Source organism: Natator depressus, chromosome 13 (assembly GCF_965152275.1).
Source record: "Natator depressus isolate rNatDep1 chromosome 13, rNatDep2.hap1, whole genome shotgun sequence".
Classification (NCBI taxonomy): Eukaryota; Metazoa; Chordata; order Testudines; family Cheloniidae; genus Natator; species Natator depressus.
Window position 1 is genome coordinate 41,226,659 of NC_134246.1, and position 25,750 is coordinate 41,252,408.

Genomic DNA, 25,750 nt, shown 5'->3' on the forward strand with positions numbered 1-25,750 from the left:
TATTCTCCCAGGGGATCCTGCCCATCAGTTCCCTGAGGGAGTCAAAGTCTGCTTTTCTGAAGTCCAGGGTCCGTATTCTGCTGCTCTCCTTTCTTCCCTGTGTCAGGTTCCTGAACTCAACCATCTCATGGTCACTGCCTCCCAGGTTCCCATCCACTTTTGCTTCCCCTACTAATTCTTCCCGGTTTGTGAGCAGCAGGTCAAGTAGAGCTCTGCCCCTAGTTGGTTCCTCCAGCACTTGCACCAGGAAATTGTCCCCTGCCCTTTCCAAAAACTTCCTGGATTGCCTGTGCACCGCTGTATTGCTCTCCCAGCAGATATCAGGATGATTGAAGTCTCCCATGAGAACCAGGGCCTGAGATCTAGTAACTTCTGTGAGTTGCCGGAAGAAAGCCTCGTCCACCTCATCCCCCTGGTCCGGTGGTTTATAGCAGACTCCCACCATGACATCACCCTTGTTGCTCACGCTTCTAAACTTAATCCAGAGACTCTCAGGTTTTTCTCCAGTTTCATACTTGAGCTCTGAGCAGTCCAGGATTTGCTGGTGAGCAGCCTTTTCTTTTTCCAGGGCAAATTGTGCATCAATTTCCACTTGTCTCCCGTCGAGACCATCACTCGATGAGCTGGATACCACCGAGAACGACCCTCCTGCCAGAACAGGCACCCTCCACTCGTGTCTTGCTGAGTTAGACACTCCAGTCAGCTCCAGCACAGACCCCGAGGTTGGGCCACACCCGTCTGCAGCTCACTGAAACTGGGATGCACTCAGCTCAGGGGCTTCTTAGTTAACAGAGACTTTCCCAGCGGCCAGCGTTCAGCCTTCCTGGGCAATTTGCAACATGTGCAGTTCTAGCTTCTTCTGATCTTCACTCTTATTTATTTTGCTTATTTTTCTGTCCCTATTTCCCTTACTCGAAATAAGCAAACAGAAAATAACAAACCACTTTGCCTGTTCTCCAGCCAGCACACTTAAAACTCACTTTAAATCACTACCAGTGTCTCAAAGCAATCAGCTGTGCACAGATCCTGCCGAGTATGCCACTGTGACGGGTTGGGTCACAGAGACCCCTTGGGACTGCCACCTGATGTGCTGAGACTACTTCTGAGCCTGTTTTCCCTGCCAGTGGCCTCCAGAACCCTGCCTTGTCGAGCCAGACATGCCGCCTGCTCCAACATAGACCCAGGGTCTGAACCACACGCCCCAAAGCTACAGACTTAACTGAAAGCCACTTAGCAGGTGCTCCTGTCTCCAACACCCAGAAACCCAGCTGCCAGTGGGATCCAAACCCCAAATAAATCCGTTTTACTCTGTATAAAGCTTATACAGGTGTAAACAGAGTCAGGATGAGCTCTACCCTGACATCTGGTGGCGAGTCATGGTGGGTTGTGGAAAAGAACTTCAGGGGCTGATCTCATTTGCATAGGCACACCCACCCTGCCTAGACGGTCACTTTGGCTTCTGTAGGAGCACCAGTTTCTCTGTTATTGGGTCAGGAATAAACTGTTATTATCCTGATTATGTGAATCAAGGACAGTGGAACTGTACTTGCCCTTTTGTTATGATGGAAGGACTCGCCATCAACTAAGCAGCACTCGCTAGGCAAGGGTCATGGGTTCCAAAACCTAGTGAAGGAAGAGAGGCTGGGGATAGGTATTAATACTTTGTGGTATGGGTCCCCTGCTGAGGGTCTTACATGCTAATTGTACTTCTTCATCTCTCTCCTGTAGAATATCAGAGTTAAGTTTGATTCTATTAGGAGTCTAGTTACAAGCTGCTGAGCTGAATTCACTCTGGGCTAACGGTGCACCAGCACTGAGGCTCCCCTACTACAAGCTGAAATCACAAAAGAGCTAAACTTACTAAGAGTTGAAATCGTTGAGTAGCGGGGGAGCCTGAAGATATATGGTAGAGCAGTTTGTGGGATGGCTGGCAGAGTGGAGTGGCTGGTGGAGCAGAGCAGTTTGCGGGACGGCTGGAAGAGCGGAGCCCCATGGAGAGGTGGGGCAATCAGTTTCAGACCATGTAAGGTGCCCCTTCACCCCCACCTCCATCTCCACCCAGGTTGGGAGGTAAAACTCTGCAGGTAAACTTTCGAACGCTGGGGCTGCCCTGACCAGGGACAGAGACTTTTTGGTTGTTGGACTTTTGGGACTTTGGGTGACTTTTGGGTTGCTGGACTCAAGAACCAAAGGGAAAGGACACACCCCAATTTGCTTGGGGTTGGTTTTTGCTCATGGGTTGTGTTATGAATCCTGTTGGTGGTGTTTCCCCAACATAATGCCACATTGTTTCTCTGTTATGAAAAGGCTTTTTGCTACACTCAGACTCTGTGCTTGCGAGAGGGGAAGTATTGCCTCTTGGAGGCGCCCAGCAGGGTGGTATATATTTGTCCCAGGTCACTGGGTGGGGGCTCGAGCCGGTTTTGCATTGTGTTATTGTAATGGAACTCCTAGATACTGAATCTAGCCCTTGTTGCTGCCAACTCTGATGGGCAGAAGGGTTACACAGGGTAAACTCATAAATTGTCTGCCCTCTATAACACTGATAGAGGGAGATGCAAAGCTGTTTGCTCCCCCAGGTATTAGTCACTAACTCTGGGTTCAATAATAAGCAAAAGTGATTTTATTAAATATAAAAAGTAGGATTTAACTGGTTCCCATAGAATCATAGACTTTAAGGTCAGATGGGACCATTATGATCATCTAGTCTGACCTCTTGCACAACTCAGGCCACAGAATCTCACCCATTCACTGCTGTAACAAACCCCTAACCTATGTCTGAGCTATTGAAGTCCTCAACTTGTGGTTTAAAGACTTCAAGGTGCAGAGAATCCTCCAGCAAGTGACCCATGCTGCAGAGGAAGGCGAAAAAACCCCAGGGCCTCTGCCAATCTGCCCTGGAGGAAAATTCCTTCCCGACCCCAAATATGGCGATCAGCTAAACCCTGAACATGTGGGCAAGACTCACCAGCCAGACACCCAGCAAAGAATTCTCCATAGGAACTCAGATCCCACCCTATCTAGTGTCCCATCACAGGCCATTGGGCATATTTACCACAACTAGTCAAAGATCAATTAATTGCCAAAATTAGGCTATCCCATCATACCATCTCCTCCATAAACTTATCAATCTTTAGTCTTGAAGCCAGATAGGTCTTTTGTCTCCACTGCTCCCCTTGGAAGGCTATTCCACAACTTCACTTCTCTGATGGTTAGAAACCTTCAAATAATTTCAAGTCTAAACTTCCTGATGGCCAGTTTATATCCATTTGTTCTTGTGTCCACATTGGTACTGAGCTTAAATAATTCCTCTCCCTCTCCGGTATTTATCCCTGATATTTTTATAGAGAGCAATCATATCTCCCCTCAGCCTTCTTTTGGTTAGGCTAAACAAGCCAAGCTCTTTGAGTCTCCTTTCATAAGACAGGTTTTCCATTCCTCAGATCATCCAATGGCATTTTGGGATGTATAAGTAGGGTGTAGGGAGCCAGGGTGGCTCCCCTCCAAACCAGAGGGTAAAGAGCCACCCTCTGGGCCTGAGTGGGCGGGGCCAGGTCAAGCTTCCACCAATCCCCGGAAGGGGAAGGGTGGGACAGGAAGTACAAAGGGCGGGGCCCTCTGCCCAGTGAGGAGAGCACCAGGAAGGGAGACAGACACAGGCTGGCTGCTCCCTCGCGATCCTGCTGCTGACCCAGGCGAAGCCCTGGGCAAGGAGGAGCCTGACCGGGGGGAAGGCCTGTGGCAACCAGAGATGCCGGCCGCTGAATACCCAGAGGACCTGGAGGGGCCTGACTGCAGCCCGGGCCAGCGTGAGTCCGAGACCGAGGGGGAGCGGGGGTGGCCCGCAGCGGAATACCCGGAGGAACCGGAGTGGCCCGCAGCGGAATACCCAGAGGAGATGGAGGTTCCGGAGCTGCCCGCCGCGGAATACCCGGAGGAGATGGAGGGACCGGAGCGCCCGCCTGAGAAAGACCGGGTAGGAAGTAGCCCAGGGGCCCAACTACACCGTGGGGTGGGTGTGTTTGGTCAGCGGGTGCGGATTGCCCGCTGACCCAGCGGCGGGACCTTCGCACCCGCTGCTGTCAGGGCCCTGGGCTGGAACGCAGTGGAGTTGGGTGGGCCTGCGTTCCCCTACCCCGGCGCTCCCCCGCCCGAGGGGCGCGCTACTGACTCTGGCCGGCGCTCCCCCGCCCGAGGGGCGCGCTACTGACTCTGGCCGGCGCTCCCCCGCCCGAGGGGCGCGCTACTGACTCTGGCCGGCGCACCTCCCCGCTAATTCCCCAACACCCGGGAGGTGGGGCCGAGGCCTGCCACGGAGACCATTGCTCTCCATCGCCCCTAGGGGCTCGGAGGACCGACCGACACCTGTCACATAGGGGCATTGCCAGCAGATCGAGGGACGTGATCGTTCCTCTCTATTCGACATTGGTGAGGCCTCGTCTGGAGTACTGTGTCCAGTTTTGGGCCCCACACTACAAGAAGGATGTGGAAAAATTGGAGAGAGTCCAGCGGAGGGCAACAAAATGATTAGGGGACTGGAACACATGACTTACAAGGAGAGGCTGAGGGAACTGGGATTATTTAGTCTACAGAAGAGAAGAATGAGGGGAGATTTGATAGCTGCTTTCAACTACCTGAAAGGTGGTTCCAAAGAGGATGGATCTAGACTATTCTCAGTGGTAGCGGATGACAGGACAAGGAGTAATGGTCTCAAGTTGCAGTGGGGGAGGTTTAGGTTGGATATTAGGAAAAACTATTTCACTAGGAGGGTGGTGAAACACTGGAATGTGTTACCTAGGGAGGTGGTGGAATCTCCTTCCTTAGAAGTTTTTAAGGTCAGGCTTGACAAAGCCCTGGCTGGGATGATTTAATTGGGGATCGGTCCTGCTTTGAGCAGGGGGTTGGACTAGGTGATGTCCTGAGGTCCCTTCCAACCCTGATATTCTACGATTCTATGATCCTAGTAGCTTTTCTTTGTACCTGTTCCAGTTTAAATTCATCCTTCTTAAACATGGGAGACCAGAACTCCACACAATATTCCAGATGAGGTCTCACCAGTGCCTTGTATAACTGTACTAACACCTCCTTATCTCTACTGGAAATACCTTACCTGATGAATCCCAAGACCGCATTAGCTTTTTTCATGGCCATATCACATTGATGGCTCATAGTCATCCTGTGATCAACCAATACTCCAAGGTCCTTCTCCTGTTACTTCCAAGTGATGTGTCCCCAGTTTATAATAAAAATTCTTGTTATTAATTCCTAAATGAATGACCTTGCACTTTTCACTATTAAATTTCATCCTATTACTATTACTCCAGTTTACAAAGTCATCCAGATCTTCCTGTATGATATCCCAGTCCTTCTCTGTATTGGCAATACCTCCCAGCTTCGTGTCATCCGCAAACTTTATTAGCACACATTCCCATTTCTTGTGCCAAGGTCAGTAATAAAAAGATTAATTAAGATTGGTCCCAAAACCGATCCCTGAGAAATTCCACTAGTAACTTCCTTCCAGCCTGACAGTTCACCTTTCAGTATGACCCACTGTAGTCTCCCCTTTAACCAGTTCCTTATCCACCTTTCAATTTTCATATTGATGCCTATCTTTTCCAATTTAGCTAATAATTCCCCATGTGGAACCGTATCAAATGCCTTACTGAAATCGAGGTATATTAGATCCACTGCGTTTCCCTTGTCTAAAAAATCTTCTCAAAGAAGGCGATCAGGTCGGTTTGGCACGATCTACCTTTTGTAAAACCATGCTGTATTTTGTCCCAATTACCATTAACCTCAATGTCCTTAACTACTTTTTCCTTCAAAAATTTTTCCAAGACTTTGCATACTACAGATATCAAACTAACAGGCCTGTAGTTACCCGGATCACGTTTTTTTCCTTTCTTAAAAATAGGAACTATGTTAGCAATTCTCCAGTCATACGTTACAACCCCTGTGTTTACAGATTCATTAAAAATTCTTGTTAATGGGCTTGCAATTTCATGGGCCAGTTCCTTTAATATTCTTGGATGAAAATTATCTGGGCCCCCCGATTTAGTCCTATTAAGCTGTTCAAGTTTGGCTTCTACCTCGGATGTGGTAATATCTACCTTCATATCCAAGTAATAACAGACAGAATAAAGTAAGTTACCAAGCAAAATGAAACAACACTCAAGTCTAAGCCTAATACATTAAGAAACTGATTACAGATGAAATCTCACCCTCAGAGATGTTCCAATAAGCTTCTTTCACAGACTAGACTCCTTTCTAGTCTGGGCCCAATCCTTCCCCCTGGTACAGTCCTTGTTCCAGCTCAGATGGTAGCTAGGGGATTTCTCATGACTGCAGCCCCTTTTGTTCTGTTCCACCCCCCTTTATAGCTTTGGCACAAGGTGGGAATCCTTTGTCTCTCTCTGGGTTCCCACCCTTCCTTCTAAATAGAAAAGCCCCAGGTTTAAGATGGATTTCAGTACTAGGTGATATGGTCACATGTCCTGTGAGACCCCAAGACTTCATTCTTCCTGGCCTGACTCACAGGAAGACTTGCAAGTAAACAGAGCCATCAACAGTCAATTGTCCTGGTTAATGGGAGCCATCAAGATTTCAAACCACCATTAATGGCCCACACTTTGCATATTTACAATAGGACCTCAGAGTTATATTTCATATTTATAGTTTCGGATACAAGAATGATACATTTATACAAATAGGATGACCACACTTAGTAGATTATAAGCTTTGTAATGATACCTTACAAGAGACCTTTTGCATGAAGCATGTTCCAGTTACATTATATTCACACTCATTATCATATTGTCATAAAATCATATAGAGTGCAATGTCACCAGGTTACCTAATGAAATTAATAGGCAGCAGGTTTAAAACAAACCTAAGGAAGTACTTCTGCACACAATGTACAGTCAACCTGTTGAGCTTATTGCCAGAGGATGTTGTGAAGGCCAAAAGTATAACTGGGTTCAAAAAAGAATTAGATGAGTTCATGGAGGACAGGTCCATCAATGGCTATTAGCCAAGATGGTCAGGGACACAACCCAAAGCCTCTGACTTGCCAGATTCTGGAACTGAACAGCAGGGGATGGATCACTGATAATTGCCCTGTTCTGTCCATTCACTCAGAAGCATCTGGCACTGGCCACTGTTGGAAGACTGGACACTGGGCTAGATGGGCCTTTGGTCTGATCCAGTGTGGCTGTTCTTATATTTCTTACATTGTTGTCTCATATTCAATTTGTGATCTATCTGGTACTTACTATCATTGGAGGCAGAACACTGTACTAACTTGAATTCTGGGCAGCAATATCTAGGAAGCCACAGTGCTCTTCTTTCTAACAGTGAGGAGTATATCTATCTATCTATCTATCCCCATACAGCCCATCTATCTATCTATCATTAGTCACTCAACCAAGATTTACTTGCAAATTCTCAGAAAATTCACCGTGCCTATGTGCTTCTTCCTCACTAAATTACACCAGGCCTTCTCCACCTGCGTGGCACATATCACTGTGATGGTAACCTACTACGTGCCCCTGGTCTTCATCTACCTGAGGCCGGGATGCCATGATCCACTGGACAGGGTGGTGGCTGTATTCTACACCATGGTGACCCCACTCCTCAACCCCCTCATCTACATGCTGAGAAACAAGGAGATTAAAGAAGCCCTGATAAGACTGGGGAGCAGGAGACTAGCTGTGCCCTGAGTAGTGATTACCCTGCCTTCAGCAGGAGCTGCCTAAGAACTGGAGAGGAGAGCGGGACTTGGACTTGGGGGATTCAGGACTCCTGGATTCTAGCTAGTGTCTGAAGGACTGCGGTCTGCCAGGGTGGGAGATGCGTGGCACCTGGTAAGCTTAGCAGGCGTCAGCTGTGTTTTTTTAATTATTGTTGTTGTATGTTCTCTCTGTAATTCTAAACTTAACGGACTGTGTGAAATCTGACTGGTCACTGGTCATTCTTGTCCTTGTCCCTCAGAAGGAGCAAACCACAGGTGCTGGATTAAACTCAGACCCTTGGAGATAGTCACAGTAAATTGCAGGGGGGTTCAAGCTCCCTGGTCGAGTGGAAGAGGTACATGGATCCTTGTGACGCTGCACTCCATATGATTTTATGAAAATATGCTAATGAGTGTGAATATAATGTAACTGGAATATGCTTCATGCAAAAGGTTTCTTGTAAGGCATCATTACAAAGCTTATAATCTACTGAGTGTGGTCATCCTGTTTGTATAAAGGTGTCACTCTTGTAACTGAAACTATAAATATGAAATATAACTCTGAGGGCCTATTGTAATTATGCAAAGTGTGGGCCATTAATGGTGGTTGGGAATCTTGATGGCTCCCATCAACAAGGACAATTGACTGTGGATGGCTCTGTTCCCAGGCAGGCCTTCCTGTGAGTCAGGCCAGGAGGAATGTAGGCTTGGAGTCTCACAGGAAATGTGACCATATCACCTGGTACTGAAATCCATCTTAAATGTGTTAGTCTTTAAGGTGCCACCAGACTCCTTGTTGTATTGTGGATACAGACTAACACGGCTACCCCCTGATACTTGACATCTTAAACCTTGTGCTTTTCCATTTGAGGGGGGACCCAGAGAGACAAAAGATTCCCGCCTTCTGCCAAAGCCATATAAGGGGGTGGAACAGAACAAAAGAGGCAGCCATCATGAGGAATCCGCTAGCTACCACCTGAGCTGGAACAAGGGCTGTACCGGGGAAAGGATTGGGCCCACACTAGGAAGGTGTCCAGTCTGTGAAAAAAACTTATTGAAACATCTCTGAGGGTGAGATTTTATCTGTATTCAGCTTTATTTTATCTGTATTCAATCAGCTGTACTAGCCTTAGACGTGCATGTTTTATTTTATTTTGCTTGGTAATTCACTTTGTTCTGTCTGTTACTACTTGGAACCACTTAAATCCTACTTTCTGTATTTAATAAAATCACTTTTTACTTATTAATTAACCCAGATTATGTATTAATACCTGGGGGGACAAACAGCTATGCATATCTCTCTATCAGTGTTACAGAGGGCAAACAATTTATGAGTTTACCCTGTATAAGCTTTATACAGGGTAAAACAGATTTATTTCGGGTTTGGACCCCGTTGGGAGTTCGGCATCTGAGTATTAAAGACAGGAACACTTCTTAAGTTGCTTTCGGTTAATTCTGCAGCTTTGGGGCCCGTGGTTCGGACCCTGGGTCTGTGTTGGAACAGACTGGCGTGTCTGGCTCAGCAAGACAGGGTGCTGGAGTGTCAAGCTGGCAGGGAAAGCGGGGCAGAAGTAGTCTTGGCACATCAGTTGGCAACCCCAAGGGGGTTTCTGTGATCCAACCCATCACAGTGGGTCATAGAATCATAGAATATCAGGGTTGGAAGGGACCCCAGAAGGTCATCTAGTCCAACCCCCTGCTCGAAGCAGGACCAATTCCCAGTTAAATCATCCCAGCCAGGGCTTTGTCAAGCCTGACCTTAAAAACCTCTAAGGAAGGAGATTCTACCACCTCCCTAGGTAACGCATTCCAGTGTTTCACCACCCTCTTAGTGAAAAAGTTTTTCCTAATATCCAATCTAAACCTCCCCCATTGCAACTTGAGACCATTACTCCTCGTTCTGTCATCTGCTACCATTGAGAACAGTCTAGAGCCATCCTCTTTGGAACCCCCTTTCAGGTAGTTGAAAGCAGCTATCAAATCCCCCCTCATTCTTCTCTTCTGGAGACTAAACAATCCCAGCTCCCTCAGCCTCTCCTCATAAGTCATGTGCTCTAGACCCCTAATCATTTTTGTTGCCCTTCGCTGGACTCTCTCCAATTTATCCACATCCTTCTTGTAGTGTGGGGCCCAAAACTGGACACAGTACTCCAGATGAGGCCTCACCAGTGTCGAATAGAGGGGAACGATCACATCCCTCGATCTGCTGGCTATGCCCCTACTTATACATCCCAAAATGCCATTGGCCTTCTTGGCAACAAGGGCACACTGTTGACTCATATCCAGCTTCTCGTCCACTGTCACCCCTAGGTCCTTTTCCGCAGAACTGCTGCCTAGCCATTCGGTCCCTAGTCTGTAGCGGTGCATTGGATTCTTCCATCCTAAGTGCAGGACCCTGCACTTATCCTTATTGAACCTCATCAGATTTCTTTTGGCCCAATCCTCCAATTTGTCTAGGTCCTTCTGTATCCTATCCCTCCCCTCCAGCGTATCTACCACTCCTCCCAGTTTAGTATCATCTGCAAATTTGCTGAGAGTGCAATCCACACCATCCTCCAGATCATTTATGAAGATATTGAACAAAACCGGCCCCAGGACCGACCCCTGGGGCACTCCACTTGACACCGGCTGCCAACTAGACATGGAGCCATTTATCACTACCCGTTGAGCCCGACAATCTAGCCAGCTTTCTACCCACCTTATAGTGCATTCATCCAGCCCATACTTCTTTAACTTGCTGACAAGAATACTGGGGGAGACCGTGTCAAAAGCTTTGCTAAAGTCAAGAAACAATACATCCACTGCTTTCCCTTCATCCACAGAACCAGTAATCTCATCATAAAAGGCGATTAGATTAGTCAGGCATGACCTTCCCTTGGTGAATCCATGCTGACTGTTCCTGATCACTTTCCTCTCATGTAAGTGCTTCAGGATTGATTCTTTGAGGACCTGCTCCATGATTTTTCCAGGGACTGAGGTGAGGCTGACCGGCCTGTAGTTCCCAGGATCCTCCTTCTTCCCTTTTTTAAAGATTGGCACTACATTAGCCTTTTTCCAGTCATCCGGGACTTCCCCCGTTCGCCACGAGTTTTCAAAGATAATGGCCAAGGGCTCTGCAATCACAGCCGCCAATTCCTTCAGCACTCTCGGATGTAACTCGTCCGGCCCCATGGACTTGTGCACGTCCAGCTTTTCTAAATAGTCCCTAACCACCTCTATCTCCACAGAGGGCTGGCCATCTCTTCCCCATTCTGTGATGCCCAGCGCAGCAGTCTGGGAGCTGACCTTGTTAGTGAAAACAGAGGCAAAACAGAGGTCACCTGCAACTCAAGAGATTTGGGTTCGAGATCTGCCCAGACACTGCGTGAGTCACCTATGCTGGAAAGGTCAAAGGAGGCAACTAAGTCTGTTGGGCCCCTATGAAAATTCCTGACAACCTCTGTGGCCCTCAGCCTGTGAAATGGGCTAACCCTTCCCTCTCTGACACGAAGGAGGAGAGATTCACTGGTGTAAGTGAGGGGCCATAGAGGGACCCAGGGCAATGCAAGCACTCAGGTAGAAATTGTATTCTTCAGAGTCTTCTCACTCTTCCCCTAACACTCCACTTAGATCAGCCAGATGCCAGGAAAACAAACCTTTGGCGTACAGCTGGTGGGGCATTTTCTGGTGTTTGGTGTGGGGTTTTCTTTGTTTGTTTTTTGTTTGTGGATTTTTGGTTGGATAATGTCTATTTTGCAAAACCAGAACTGCTCCTGAAACAGTGTTGGGCTCACTGAAACACCTGACTCAAATAAAAATCTTCAAGATTGTAGAAACACCCTGTTTCAATGTTGTCAGCTCAAAAAGTTGGGGCGGGGGGTTGAGTCAAAACAATGCCTTGTTTAGAATTGTTAAAAAAGGGGAAAGGTCAGTATTGACTAAAACACTTTAAAATGATTAATACGAAACATTTATTTACCCAAAGTGAACTTTTTTTTAGATTTTTTAAGAAACACTTTGGAGATTTTGCTTTTTCCGTTCTGAAAAATTTCAAAATGCCAGAAATTCTCCTGGGATGGAAAATCTAGCCCACCTAGCCCTGCTTTGAAAGCAAACCCACCATTGTGTAGTCCGATAGACATGCAGCCAAGTGTCAAAGTGAATGTGCTCGGTGTAAAAGACATGAGGATATTAACGCCCCTGATGCTTTGGCGAGTCGTGCCAGCTGGGGATACGGCTGCTTTACATTAGAGCTGCCTCTATAACTAGAGTGTAATTAACTGTCCAAGTGAGAGTGTAGACAGGAAATGAAGGTTAAAACATCTACTTTGATCAAAATGTGCCATGAGCTCTCCAATGACCATGATGGTGACCCCAAGCACTGGGTTCTCACCTGGGCTCATGCTGACTCTCAGGAGACAGCACCCCCTACAGCATCGTGCCCCCAGCTGCCATGCTGGTACATTGGGTCCAAAACTGACTCAGAGGGTGTGTCTACACTGGGATAAAAGACCGGTGGCTGGCCTGGGTCAGCTGATTCAGGCTGCCGGGGTAAATATCGCTGTGTACATGCTCAGACTGGAGCCAAGTTGAGAAATCTACTGAGCGAATTTTTTTGTGTTGTTGGTTTTTTTAGCCCCAGAGCCCTGCAAGCCCAAGTCAGCTGACCCAAGCCAGCTGCAAGTTTTTGATCCCTGTTCAGACATAACCAGAGAAAACAGGGCCCCACCCCTTTCCCTGCAGCACAGCGCCCCTAGAACTTTGCTGGGACATTGGGATCAGCACTCACACCAAGGGAAGAGACACTCACTCCACTCTGTGCAAAGCAGCATCCCCTTGCTGAACCCTGGGCTCAGGCCTGGCTCAGAGGGTTGTGTGTGTGGAATATCAGTGAGAGCAGTTTTCTATAAGAATTATTGCATTAAATTAAGCAAAGGCAGGACCTTTGGTGTAACCATCATCATCAGCACGAGGTGCGTTCTGCAGTCCAGCCTAGCCAGGCCCACAGACTCTCCTCACTAATGAAATACACGGGTCTTCTTCACTGTGCCCAAACAACACTTCTAATAATGCCCACTGGAGTTTCCCAGTAGTGATCGGAGGGCATCATTATATGTACTTATAAATACTGCGAACGTCAACAGTTTAATATTGGCCCAGCCATGAGTGATCCCGAAGGAGAGAAATACACAAGGGGAGAAGAGAGGAGAGAACAAGGAGGAGCAGAGAGAAGGTTATAAGAAACTGCAGAGAGAAAGGACAAGTCAGAGCTGAAGGAGAAACTAAACAGAGCAGAGAAACGATTGCTAGAAACAGAGAAACTGCCTGATCAGATCAGTGCCAGGTCCCCTCCAGCCTGGTCTCCCGCCGTGGCTGGTACCAATTACTTAGGAGGCAGATGCAAGGAGTCTGCAGTGGGCAGCTCTGGCATAATCCTCTGTAGGGACGATGACCCTGAGCCCCGGCCAGTTTGAGGCTGGCTTCATGTTCGAATCGACCCCAGCTCCTGTGTGAAGTGTCTGGTTGGAGGGATTTAACGAGGTAAAGGGAGAGCCGAGAGTGCAGCAGTGAGAGTGGTGCAGAGCGCTGGCTGCAGCATCCCACTGAGCGCACAGCCAGGTACCGTACACAGCTGTACACAGTCATACAGAGGGAGATTTTAAGACTGGAAGAGGCCAGGATGATCCTGGGTACCAAAGGCTATAGAATTTCACCCAGTTACCCCTGCACCAAGCCCAGCAACTCCTGCCTGACTAAAGGCCCTCCTCCACAGAGGCTGGCACGCTTCCAAAAAGGCAAGTGCTCTTGTCTTGAAGACAGCGAGAGACAGAGAATCTGCCACTTCCCCTGAGAGCTTGTTCCAAGGGTTAATCACCCTCGTGGCTAACCATGCATGCTTTGTTTCCCATTTGAATTTGTCTGTATTTTGCTCTGGGCTTCTATCCCCAGCTCCACGAGAGGAGTGAGGTCTAGTAGGTTAGAACAGAGCAGGCTGGGAGTCAGGACTTCTGGGTTCTATCTCCAGATCTGGACAGGGAGTGGGGTTCAGTGGGTTGGAGCAGGAAGGTGCGGAGCCAGGACACCTGGGTTTGATTCTGAGCCCTGTACATGAGTGTTATTCTGAAAGCCCATGCAGAAATCACCCATTTCACTTTTTGTTCATTATAAACACTGCAGGTTCACTCACAGGGACACAAACAGAGTGAATGGAGTGTGGGAACAGATCCCAGCTCACCCATTTCATCCTGGTGGGGATCCCATACCCCCCAGAGCTGCGGGTGCCTTTGTTCCTCTTCTTCCTCCTCATCTACCTATTGACGCTATGCGGGAACCTGCTCATCCTGCTGGCGGTGGCCTGGGAGCGCCGGCTGCACAAGCCCATGTACTGGTTCCTCTGCCACTTGTCCTTCCTGGACATGACGGTCTCCTCGGTGGTGGTGCCCAAGGTGGTGGCTGGCTTCCTGCCAGGCGGCGGGGCCATTTCCTTCCATGGCTGCATGGCCCAGCTCTTCTTCTTCCACTTCCTTGGCTGCACCGAGTGCTTCCTCTACACGGTCATGGCCTACGACCGCTTCCTGGCCATCTGCAAGCCACTGTACTACAGCGTCATTATGAATCGCAGAGCCTGCCTGTGCCTGGCAGCAGGGACCTGGCTAGGGGGCTCCCTGCACTCGTTCATAGAGACTGCACTCACCTTCCGCCTGCGCTATGGCCGGGGCACGCAGGTAGGCTACATCTGTTGCGATATCCCAGCTGTGCTGAAGCTGGCCTGTGGGGACACGGCACTCAATGAGCTGGTGACATTCATCGACGTGGGATTCGTGGCCATGACCTGCTTCCTGCTGATCCTGACTTCCTACATCTACATCATCTCGGCCATCCTGAGGATCCGCTCCAATGAGGGTAGACGTCGGGCCTTCTCCACCTGTGCAGCACATATCACCGTGGTGGTGACCTACTATGTGCCCGTGGTCTTCATCTACCTGAGGCCAGGTTCCCAGCACCCCATGGACAGGGTGGTGGCTGTATTCTACACCACAGTAACCCCGCTCCTCAACCCCCTCATCTACACACTGAGGAACAAGGAGATGAAAGCTGCCCTCATGAGACTGGGGGGCAGAAAACTGCCAGGGCCTGAGCCATGATTATCCTGCGGCCAGCAGGAGCTGCCTGAGAACTGGACAGGGAGAGAGGGACTTGGAGATGAGCATCAGGACTCCTAGGTTCTGTCCCTGGCTCTGGGAGGGGAGTGGGGTCTAAACAATTGAACTCCAGGCTCCTGGGATCTATTGGAATTTGTTCCAATGCTCTCATGGCTAGAGATGCCCAGATTGGCACTAGGGACTCTTGGGTTGCATTTCTGTTTCTTGGAAGGGAGTCATGTCTCATGGTAAGAGCAGGGTGGTCTGGGAGTCAGGACTCCTGGGTTCTATTTCCAGCTCTGCCGCAGACTCCCTGTATGACCTTGGGCAAGTCCCTTGGCATCAGTTTCCCCATGCAGGTCATTTCCCTACTGCACGACACCCAGGGTTGTGAGGCTAAAGTCATTACTGACTGGGAGGAGTATGAGGAGGGGTTCAGTCATGGGAGCCAGAGAAATAGGCTTTCTAACCACTGCATGGGGTCTGCTTCTGACAATGGGAGGTGATGGGATGGGCAGCTTGGGGTTAGGAGCTGTGTTGCTGTTCTGTGTTTGTACATCACCTGGCACACTGGGGTCCTGGTCCATGAGTGTGGCTCTGACATACTAATCCAAGAAGGAGAAGGGAAAACAACAGAATCTCAGGCTCATCTAATAAGGGGTCCTGGGGCAGAATCCGAGGTGTTTGACTTGTTTTAGGGACACAGGAATGGCCAAACAGCATCAGAACATTGTTCCACACATTCCTGTCAAAGCTCTTCCACTCTTAAAATAAAATGACGTCTGTCACCACATGGTCTTATTTTTGTAAACCCCATCCCCATCCCCAGTATGCCACATACACTTGTTGTGTCTTATCTCAGATTAGAATGTCCTGTCCTCAGGGCCCACGCAGTCTCTCTCTGTGCAACACATAGCACAAGGGGGCCCATAGGCACATCAGTGCTACGAAAAATAACCCCCAACAATTCCCAAAGAGGGACGGGTCTGTGGTGAAGGCACTGGAGTGGGACTTCAGACAGCCTGTGTCACTTGCTCCATGCATGCCTTGGTTTCCCATCTGTAAAATGGGGCTAGGGCCACTTCCTTAAGGCTGTTTAGATTATAAACTCTTTAGGACAAGGACTGACACTGCACACACAGTGCCTGCCAGAATGGAGCCAGACCACTAGGTCATGAGGCCATAGCTGTATGTAGTGAGATTCCTAAACCGTTCTGGCCCAGCAGTATTACTTTCCTTGGTGCCCAGTTCACTGTGGGTTGATGTAAGCAATAGCACTTTTTCAGTAGTAGAGGTTCACATTCCCGTCTAGTGGGTGATGTTTACCCCTGTGCAGTGTTAGGGGGTTTATTCCTTCACCCGCTCACTTCCCTGGTCCTTCTGGCATGCACAGAGAGCAACAATACCCGAAGTCCAAAGGTGCAAACAATTCAATGTTTATTGGGGTGAACTTCCAGCAAGCATGATTCCAGTTTCCTTCCTTAGTGTCCCCCTTCCCAGCTCTGACACCACAGAGCCTTACACCTGTGTCCCTGTTCCCATTCGTCCCCTTAGCAAAACATGATTCCAATTTCCCCACCCCCATTCCCTGTTCCCATTCTCCCCACTTACTGCCTGATTGACTGCAGACTACATAGTAAAACTTGAGTTCTGCTTAGCTATACCTTAACCAATCATTTCCCTGAAATTTTATTAACCAATCCTAACATATTGTAACATGATTATGTAACCAATTATATCCCACCACCTTAATTAGTTTACACCCAGCAAAAGTAATTACACAGGAGACAGAAACAATCCCAGAACCAAACAGAGATTATACAGACAAACAATAGGGAAATGGGGACTACAGTGATAGAACAAACACAGAAATGAGGATTTCACATCCCAGCTATTGATAAGTGAGTTCTTGCCAGACAGGATGTTATCAAACTAAGTTTCCTTTTACATCTTCTAGGCACTTCCCTTTCTCTGGAGGCGATAGGCGTTATCAGGAGAGGATTGTATCCTAGCAGCCCAATAGCACCTTATTTCAATGTGACTAGTTTGGGATGTGAGGATCTGACCATTCGCTTCCCAGCTTATGGCTGCCTCTGCTGCTTAGCCAGAGGCCTTAGCCTAAGACCAGGGCCTCAGACTGTCACAGTAAGACACCGGCAGACAGTGATTTTGATTCTTTCTTTTATACCTCTAGAACTAGCTAAGTGATAAGAATACACCTAAATTCTTAGAGTATAGGCCTTTACAGACAGGTCTGAATATCTATATCCTAACACGCAGGTCCACTGAAAACCCAGTTTTCCACCAAAGAAAAGTTTCAAAGGAAAATTTACTATTCGTCCTTAATGATGATGATGATGACTGGCTTTTATATAACTCAAGACGTTCTGATTATCCGGATCAATCTCTGATCCTTGTTTGAAATCTACTAAGCTCTTGGCCTCAATAATAACATGTGCTGATGAGTTTGTCAGGCTAATCGTGCAAGTCTAAAATGGTTTAGGACGGAAGTTGGTATAGAACCGGTGAGCTGACCCGCTGCACACCCAGGTGAACTTCATCTCACACTTTTGCTTTAGGTTGGGAATTTCAAAAGCACTTCACAGGAGCTAGGTGTCTAACTGACATAGACTTTTAACTTCCTTTGGAAATTCCAGCCTTAAAGTCCAGCTATTTTTCCTGTTCTCTAAAATTTCACTTGTTCTTTGTCAGTCTCATAAATGGGCCCAGCCCTCTCCAGACACTGGTTTCCAGATTTATTTTTAATTTGAACAACTAGAAAAAGCACAGAAAACTTAATGACCAGTTCCAATGACACAACTGTTGGGGGCAGGAAACAAGAAAAAAATTCCCCTTTTATTCCCAGATTTCGGTTCTATGCATATTGCATGTTACTCAAAATTCAAGGCAACAGGCGCAGAAGACACAATACATAAGCACCACAAATCCAAAATACATTGTGTGTGATGAGTGTAGCCATTCTCACCTCGGTTAAATCTATTAGCATTTTTTCTTCCTTTTTTATCTTTCTAGCTTTATCTATGTAGTGAGTAAAATTTTCAAAACCTCCTAATTAACTTAGGAGAGTAAGTCCCATTTTCAAAAGCCATTCAGGAGCCCAGTTCTCACTGAAATTCAATCAGAAATGGCCAGATTTCCAAAGGTATATCACCACCTAAAGATGCAGATAGGCACGTAGTGGGATTTTCAAATGGACCTTGGTGTTTAGGCCCAGCCTTTAGTCACAGTTCAGAGCAACTGCACCTGTATTTCCCCTTAGTGGTCCAGCAGGAGCATCTCTCTCAGGCTGCCAGCTCCCTAGCTATTGGGTGGAGACCCACATCTCCCTCCCTCCTCAATGGGGGCCTTTCCAGGCTGAGCAGTTCCTTTCACTGCATTATTCCCTCAAAAGCCAGCCAACCTAAGCAGCCCGACTTTGCTTCCCTGCCTCCCCCACCCCCAGGGGTGGTGCACAGTGTAATTGGCTCAGTTTTAAGTTCACACAGTTCTTCGTAAGTAAGCGTATTTTATTTTTAAGGTAAAAACAATAAAGAAAAAACATTAAAAAATATGCTCTTAAGCAAAATAAGCAGTCATGGGATAAGAGGGAAGATTCTCTCATGGATTGGTAACTGGTTAAAAGATAGGAAACAAAGGGTAGGAATAAATGATCAGTTCTCAGAATAGAGAGAGGTAAATAGTGGTGTCCCCCAGGGGTCTGTACTGGGCCCAGTCTTATTTAACATATTCATAAACAATCTGGAAAAAGGGGTAAACAGTGAGGTGGCAAAATTTGCAGGTGATACAAAACTACTCAAGATAGTTAAGTCCCAGGCAGACTGCGAAGAGTTACAAAAGGATCTCACCAAACTGGGTGACTGGGCAACAAAATGGCAGATGAAATTTAATGTTGATAAATGCAAAGTAATACACATTGGAAAAGATAATCCTAACTATACATATACAATGATGGGGTCTAAATTAGCTGTTACCACTCAAGAAAGAGTTCTTGGAGTCATTGCAGATAGTTCTCGGAAATCATCCACTCAATGTGCAGCGGCAGTTTAAAAAGCAAACAGAATGTTGGGAATCATCAAGAAAGGGATAGATAATAAGACAGAAAATATCGTATTGCCTCTATATAAATCCATGGTACACCCACATCTTGAATACTGCATTCAGATGTGGTCGCCCCATCTCAAAAAAGATCTATTGGAATTGGAAAAAGTTCAGAAAAGGGCAACAAAAATTATTAGGGGTATAGAACGGCTTCCGTATGAGGAGAGATTAATAAGACTGGGACTTTTCAGCTTGGAAAAGAGGCGACTAAGGGGGATATGATAGAGATCTATAAAATCATAAGTGGTATAGAGAAAGTAAATAAGGAAGTGTTATTTACTCCTTCTCATAATACAAGAACAAGGGGCCATCAAATGAAATTAACAGATAGCAGGTTTAAAACAAACACAAGAAAGTATTTTTTCACGCAACGCACTGTTAACCTCTGGAACTCCTTGCCAGAGGGTGTTGTGAAGGCCAGTACTATAACAGGGTTCAAAAGAGAGCTAGATAAATTCATGGAAGATAGGTCCACAGTGGCGAGTAGCCAGGAGGGCAGGAATGGTGTCCCTAGCCTCTGTTTGCCAGAAGCTGGGATTGGGTGACAGGGCATGGATCACTTGATGAATACCTGTTTGTTCACAAGGAAGAAAAGAAAGCAGCAGAATACGGACCCTGGACTTCAGAAAAGGAGACTTTGACTCCCTCAGGGAACTGATGGGCAAGATCCCCTGGGAGAATAACATGAGGGGGAAAGGAGTCCAGGAGAGCTGGCTGTATTTTAAAGAATCCTTATTGAGGTTACAGGGACAAACCATCCCTATGTGTAAAAAGAATAGTAAATATGGCAGGCAACCAGCTTGGCTTAACAGTGAAATCCTTGCTGATCTTAAACACAAAAAAGAAACTTACAAGAAGTGGAAGATTGGACAAATGACCAGGGATGAGTATAAAAATATTGCTCGGGCTTGCAGGAGTGAAATCAGGAAGGCCAAATCACACCTGGAGTTGCAGCTAGCAAGAGATGTTAAGAGTAACAAGAAGGGTTTCTTCAGGTATGTTAGCAATAAGAAGAAAGTCAAGGAAAGTGTGGGCCCCTTACTGAATGAGGGAGGCAACCTAGTGACAGAGGATGTGGAAAAAGCTAATGTACTCAATGCTTTTTTTGCCTGTCTTCATGAACAAGGTCAGCTCCCAGACTGCTGCACTGGGCAGCACAGCATGGGGAGGAGGTGACCAGCCCTCTGTGGAGAAAGAAGTGGTTTGGGACTATTTAAAAAAGCTGGACGTGCACAAGTCCATGGGGCCGGATGCGCTGCATCCGAGAGTGCTAAAGGAGTTGGCGGATGTGATTGCAGAGCCATTGGCCATTATCTTTGAAAACTCATGGCGATCGGGGGAGGTCCCGGACAACTGGAAAAAGGCTAATGTAGTGCCCATCTTTAAAAAAGGGAAGAAGGAGGATCCTGGGAACTACAGGCCAGTCAGCCTCACCTCAGTCCCTGGAAAAATCATGGAGCAGGTCCTCAAGGAATCAATTCTGAAGCACTTAGAGGAGAGGAAAGTGATCAGGAACAGTCAGCATGGATTCACCAAGGGCAAGTCATGCTTGACTAATCTAATTGCCTTCTATGATGAGATAACTGGCTCTGTGGATGAAGGGAAAGCAGTGGACGTGTTGTTCCTTGACTTTAGCAAAGTTTTTGACACGGTCTCCCACAGTATACTTGCCAGCAAGTTAAAGAAGTATGGGCTGGATTAATGGACTATAAGGTGGATAGAAAGTTGGCTAGATTGTCGGGCTCAACGGGTAGTGATCAATGGCTCCATGTCTAGTTGGCAGCCGGTATCAAGTGGAGTGCCCCAAGGGTCGCTCCTGGGGCCGGTTTTGTTCAATATCTTCATAAATGATCTGGAGGATGGTGTGGATTGCACCCACAGCAAGTTTGCAGATGACACTAAACTGGGAGGAGAGGTAGATATGCTGGAGGGTAGGGATAGGATACAGAGGGACCTAGACAAATTGGAGGATTGGGCCAAAAGAAATCTGAGGAGGTTCAACAAGGACAAGTGCACTTAGGATGGAAGAATCCCATGCATCGCTCCAGACTAGGGACCGAATGGCTCGGCAGCAGTTCGGCAGAAAAGGGCCTAGGGGTTATAGTGGACGAGAAGCCGGATATGAGTCAACAGTGTCCCCTTGTTGCCAAGAAGGCCAATGGCATTTTGGGATGTATAAGTAGGGGCATTGCCAGCAGATCGAGGGACGTGATCGTTCCCCTCTATTCGACACTGGTGAGGCCTTATCTGGAGTACTGTGTCCAGTTTTGGGCCCCACACTACAAGAAGGATGTGGAAAAATTGGAAAGAGTCCAGCAGAGGGCAACAAAAATGATTAAGGGACTGGAACACATGAGTTATGAGGAGAGGCTGAGGGAACTAGGGATGTTTAGTCTGTGGAAGAGAAGAATGAGGGGGGATTTGATAGCTGCTTTCAACTACCTGAAAGGGGGTTCCAAAGAGGATGGCTCTAGACTGTTCTCAGTGGTAGCAGATGACAGAACAAGGAGTAATGGTCTCAAGTTGCAGTGGGGGAGATTTAGGTTGGATATTAGGAAAAACTTTTTCACTAGGAGGGTGGTGAAACACTGGAATGCGTTACCTAGGCAGGTGGTGGAATCTCCTTCCTTAGAAGTTTTTAAGGTCAGGCTTGACAAAGCCCTGGCTGGGATGATTTAGTTGGTGTTGGTCCTGCTTTGAGCAGGGGGTTGGACTAGATGACCTCCTGAGGTCCCTTCCAACCCTGATATTCTATGATTCTATGATTCCCTTTGGGGCATCTGCCATTGGCCACTGTCAGAGGACAGGATACTGGGCTTGATGGACCTTTGGTCTGACACAGTATGGCCATTCTTATGTTCTTATGTTAATAAAAGCTCCTACGTGCATAGTAATAAACTTAGCAGAGATCACCCCAGCTCCACCATGGACTCTGTCAGATGATTAGTACAGCCTCAGCTCAGAACTAGCTCCATCACAACAAGTTTAGTCCATGCTTTATGCAGGATGGGGGGGTTGATCTGGGGTTTCCAGGACCAGGTAATCAGTAGAAAATCGGTTTTGCTCCCTGGGACATAGCTTTGAAAGACCTCCCAAGTATGTCCTGGCCCCCTTCACACATACTGTCCAAAACAGTTCTTAGAAGTTCCTAACATTTCCCCAAGATTACATTAGTCAGTCTCCAAGAAAAGTTACGTTCAATCCACAATAACACATACACAATTGTATTTTTAATACAACGGACCCCCAAAGGGATTAAACTTAATTCAATAAGGTTTATCCAGCAAATTGCTGTAACTGTCACACCTGGCTCTAGATAGCTAACTCTCATTGATTTCAATGAGAAAATCTTTTGAAAATGCTTCTGAAAATCCTACTTGGTGCCTAAAGATCTTTAAAAATCTGGCCTACTGTCTAGCTTTACAAAGAGGTTTAGTAAATCCCACTAGGTACATAAAGCTTCTAAATAGGTCAGGTACTTAACTCCCATTGAAAGTAAGTAGCTAAACACCTTAAAAAATCTGGTCTGCAGATGCCTAAATCCCACTGCCATTCAGTCAGAATTAGACTCCTAAATACCTCCATCACTTTTGAAAATGGGAGTTAAGTCCCCAAATCACTTAGGTGGTTTTTGCAAATTTCATCACAAATCCGTTGATCTTCAGGGTATGTTGAAAAGTCTAACTGTTCACCCAGGAGCTTTAGGCAACTACCTAGGTGCCTGGTGAGCTGGGGTTCATGCCAGAAGATGAAGGGAATTTTTTTCCTTCCCTTTTACATGTTTAGAAGATGCTGCACTTCCTTCCGCAGATCTGTGTAATAAGGCTGAGATTTTCAAAGTCAGCTACAAGATTTGGATATCAAATTCCTATTAATTTTAGTGCAGACTTATTGTGCCTATCCCTTAGGCAGCTTTGAAAATATCACCCATACTGAATGTCAAAGACAGCTAGGTATTTTTAGGAGCATTTTTATGATTTGTAGAGATCCAGACTGATGGGGCTGCGTGGGGATGGGGAGAGACAGAGGTTCACAAAAGCCACGGACCAGCCATGGAAACGTATTTGTCGATGTATTTCCAAGCAGACCCACATGCTACTCCTGCAGCTGCCGCACATCAGCGTGCAGGCGTTTGACCCCCTCTCAGTTGTCTCAGAGCTGCTTTCACCCCCTAGTTCCTCAGCGTGTAGATGGCCGGCTTCAGCATGGGCGTGACCACATAGCCAAAGAGTTGCATAGGGGTCACCAGCACTGTGCTCAGCTGCAGCCGAGTGTAGACCAGGGCGCAGGGCCTGAAGAACAGCGTCACCACCACCAGATGCGAGGCGCAAGTGGAGGCTGCTTTGCGCCTCCCTTCGGCCGAGTTTATCTTCAGGATGGAATAGACGATCCTGACATAGGACGCGAGGATGAGGAGGAAGTAGGTCATGGGCACCACCCCAATACTGGTGAAGCTCACAGTCTCGATGACGTACGTGTCCGCACAGGCCAGCTTGATCACCAGGACGATGTTGCAGAAGAAATAGTCCACCACATTGGACCCGCAGTAGGGCAGCGTGAAGGTCAGGCTGGTGAGGATGGTGGCGTGGAAGGAGCTGGTGATCCAGGTGCCGGTGGCCAGGAGGGCGCACACCCTCCGGTTCATGATGAGCAGGTAGCGCAGGGGGTGGCAGATGGCCGCTTACCAGTCGTAGGCCATGACGGTGAAGAGCAGGCACTCGGTGCTGCCCAGGAAGTGGTAGAAGAAGACCTGGGACATGCACCCGCCCAGCGAGATGGTTGTACTCTTCGCCTAGAGGTTGGCCAGCAATTTAGGGGTGCTGATGGAAGAGAATCCAAGGTCCACAATAGAGAGATTGCAGAGGAAGAAATACATGGGGGTGTGCAGGCAGGCATCGGCGAGGATGGCTGAGAAGATGAGCAGATTGCCCAGCAGGGTGCAGAGGTAGAAGGCTAAGAAGGTGACGAAGAGGATGGTCTGGAGGCTGTCGGTGCTGGGGATCCCTAAGAGGATGAAATGAGTCACCACAGTGTGGTTGACCCACCCCACAGAGGACTCATTCCTGGGGTAGGGGAGAGAAATAATGCCAGTGAGTTACTGAAACCAAAAGACCTGTCATCCTAGAGCTGCAATGCTCACCCTTCCTTCCACAGCCCACGTGACTCACTGTCATTAGGAGTGGCGTATATTTCTATCATTGTAATGCCACTTGGGGTCAGGGTCTCACTGTGCTGGCGCTGAACATGGAAAGAGAAAATGTCTGCCTTGACGTTCTTACAGTCCAGACACAAACAGACAAAGGGGATATCTATTCTATTCTATTCCAGTTTCTTCTCTTCTCTTCTCTTCTCTTCTCTTCTCTTCTGTCCTATTCCAATTTCTTCAATTCTGTTCTGCCTAGGCCCTTTCCCCACCCTTATCCCCACAGTACCTTAGAGCCTTTCTTTTGTGGCTAACATTTCCCATGTGCGGTTTGTTCTCTCCCTCTCTCACCCTCTCCACAGAGGGATGTCCGTGTGTGCAGTGGAGCACTTTGTTTTGGTAGGGTTTTGTTCTTATAAACACACGGGCTGCTACACGTTTGTGTTAAGGAAGAGGAAGAGGACGGAACATACAAACAAATGAATGTGGAGAAGAAATGCCCCAGCTGTGTTAATGATGTGAATTGTTGGGGGTGGGGAGTTCACTGGGAATACAGAGAGAAGGAAAAGGAAAGAAGGAGAAGGGGAATAGCCACAGCCAGAGGTGCTGGGGCTGGGAGGGCTGCCACACCGCCTGGCTTTATGTGGTTACCATCATATCCAGAGTTCACAGTTTGCTTCAATGGTTCTCAGCACCCACCCTGGCCACAGCTTGTCTCTGCTTGGTTGTGATCAGCAGGCTGGGCTCTGTGGATAACATGCCAGATGGATTTTTAAGGTGAGATTTGAAGGACAATAACAAAGCGTTTATTTGCATTTGGCTGGGGAGGTCATCTAGTCCAACCCCCTGCTCAAAGCAAGACCAATCCCCAATTTTTGCCTCAGATCCCTAAATGGCCCCCTCAAGGATTGAACTCACAAACCTGGGTTTAGCAGACCAATGCTCAAACCACTGAGCTATCCCTTCCCCAAGGGCTATGGCTTCTGGGGAACTCCACTGGATTCCCTGGGGCTGTTTCCCCTCTCAGCCACACACCCTGGTGTAAATCATGAGTAACTCCATTGGACTGAAGGGAGCTGTGTAGATTTCTACCAGCTGAGAATCTAACCCAGACATTGTGAGGGGGGAGGGGACGTTCATGCTTGTCTAAGCTCTCCTGCCATGTGACACAAGGCAGAGAATTCCCCCCAGTGGTGTGAAATAAGAGTAACCTGGGCCAGAGGTTCAGCTGGAAGCCTCTGAAGCCAACAGAGCTTTGTCTTTGGTTTGTATCCCCTGCTGTTCCCCTGCCCCCTTCTCTGTGTCTCTGTGCACAGGGATGTATTCGTGCCCTTGTGTGGTTATGCTTGAGGGTGAAATTCACTGCTGTACAGACAGAGGGCAGCACACATCCTGTGCACGACTCCACCTCACTTTTCACAGTACAGCAGCCCCCACCAACTCCAAGAAGATCCTGGCACTGTTGTTCTGGGTGCCACTCCCACACAGAGTCAGACAGACCCAGCCATTCAGAGTTTGCCATCTAAATAAACCAAACACAGTAAGAATTACCAGCCCCATTCTACAAGGGAGAACTGAGGCACAGAGAATTTCAGGGTTTGATTGTCGAAGGAGCCATGCTGACAAAATTACAGGTTT

The 25,750-nt window shown here is 47.6% G+C and overlaps 1 protein-coding gene and 1 pseudogene across 1 annotated transcript; one reads left to right on the forward strand and one right to left on the reverse strand.

The window, feature by feature from the left end:
- The first annotated feature begins 13,914 nt into the window (after positions 1-13,914).
- On the forward strand, positions 13,915-14,853 carry LOC141997194 (olfactory receptor 10G6-like). Its single transcript, XM_074969454.1, has one exon. It carries the CDS (start codon positions 13,915-13,917, stop codon positions 14,851-14,853), a length of 939 nt encoding a protein of 312 aa, XP_074825555.1.
- Positions 14,854-23,086: 8,233 nt separating this feature from the next.
- LOC141997568 (olfactory receptor 10D3-like) lies at positions 23,087-24,013 on the reverse strand (annotated as a pseudogene).
- Between the last annotated feature and the right edge of the window lie 1,737 nt (positions 24,014-25,750).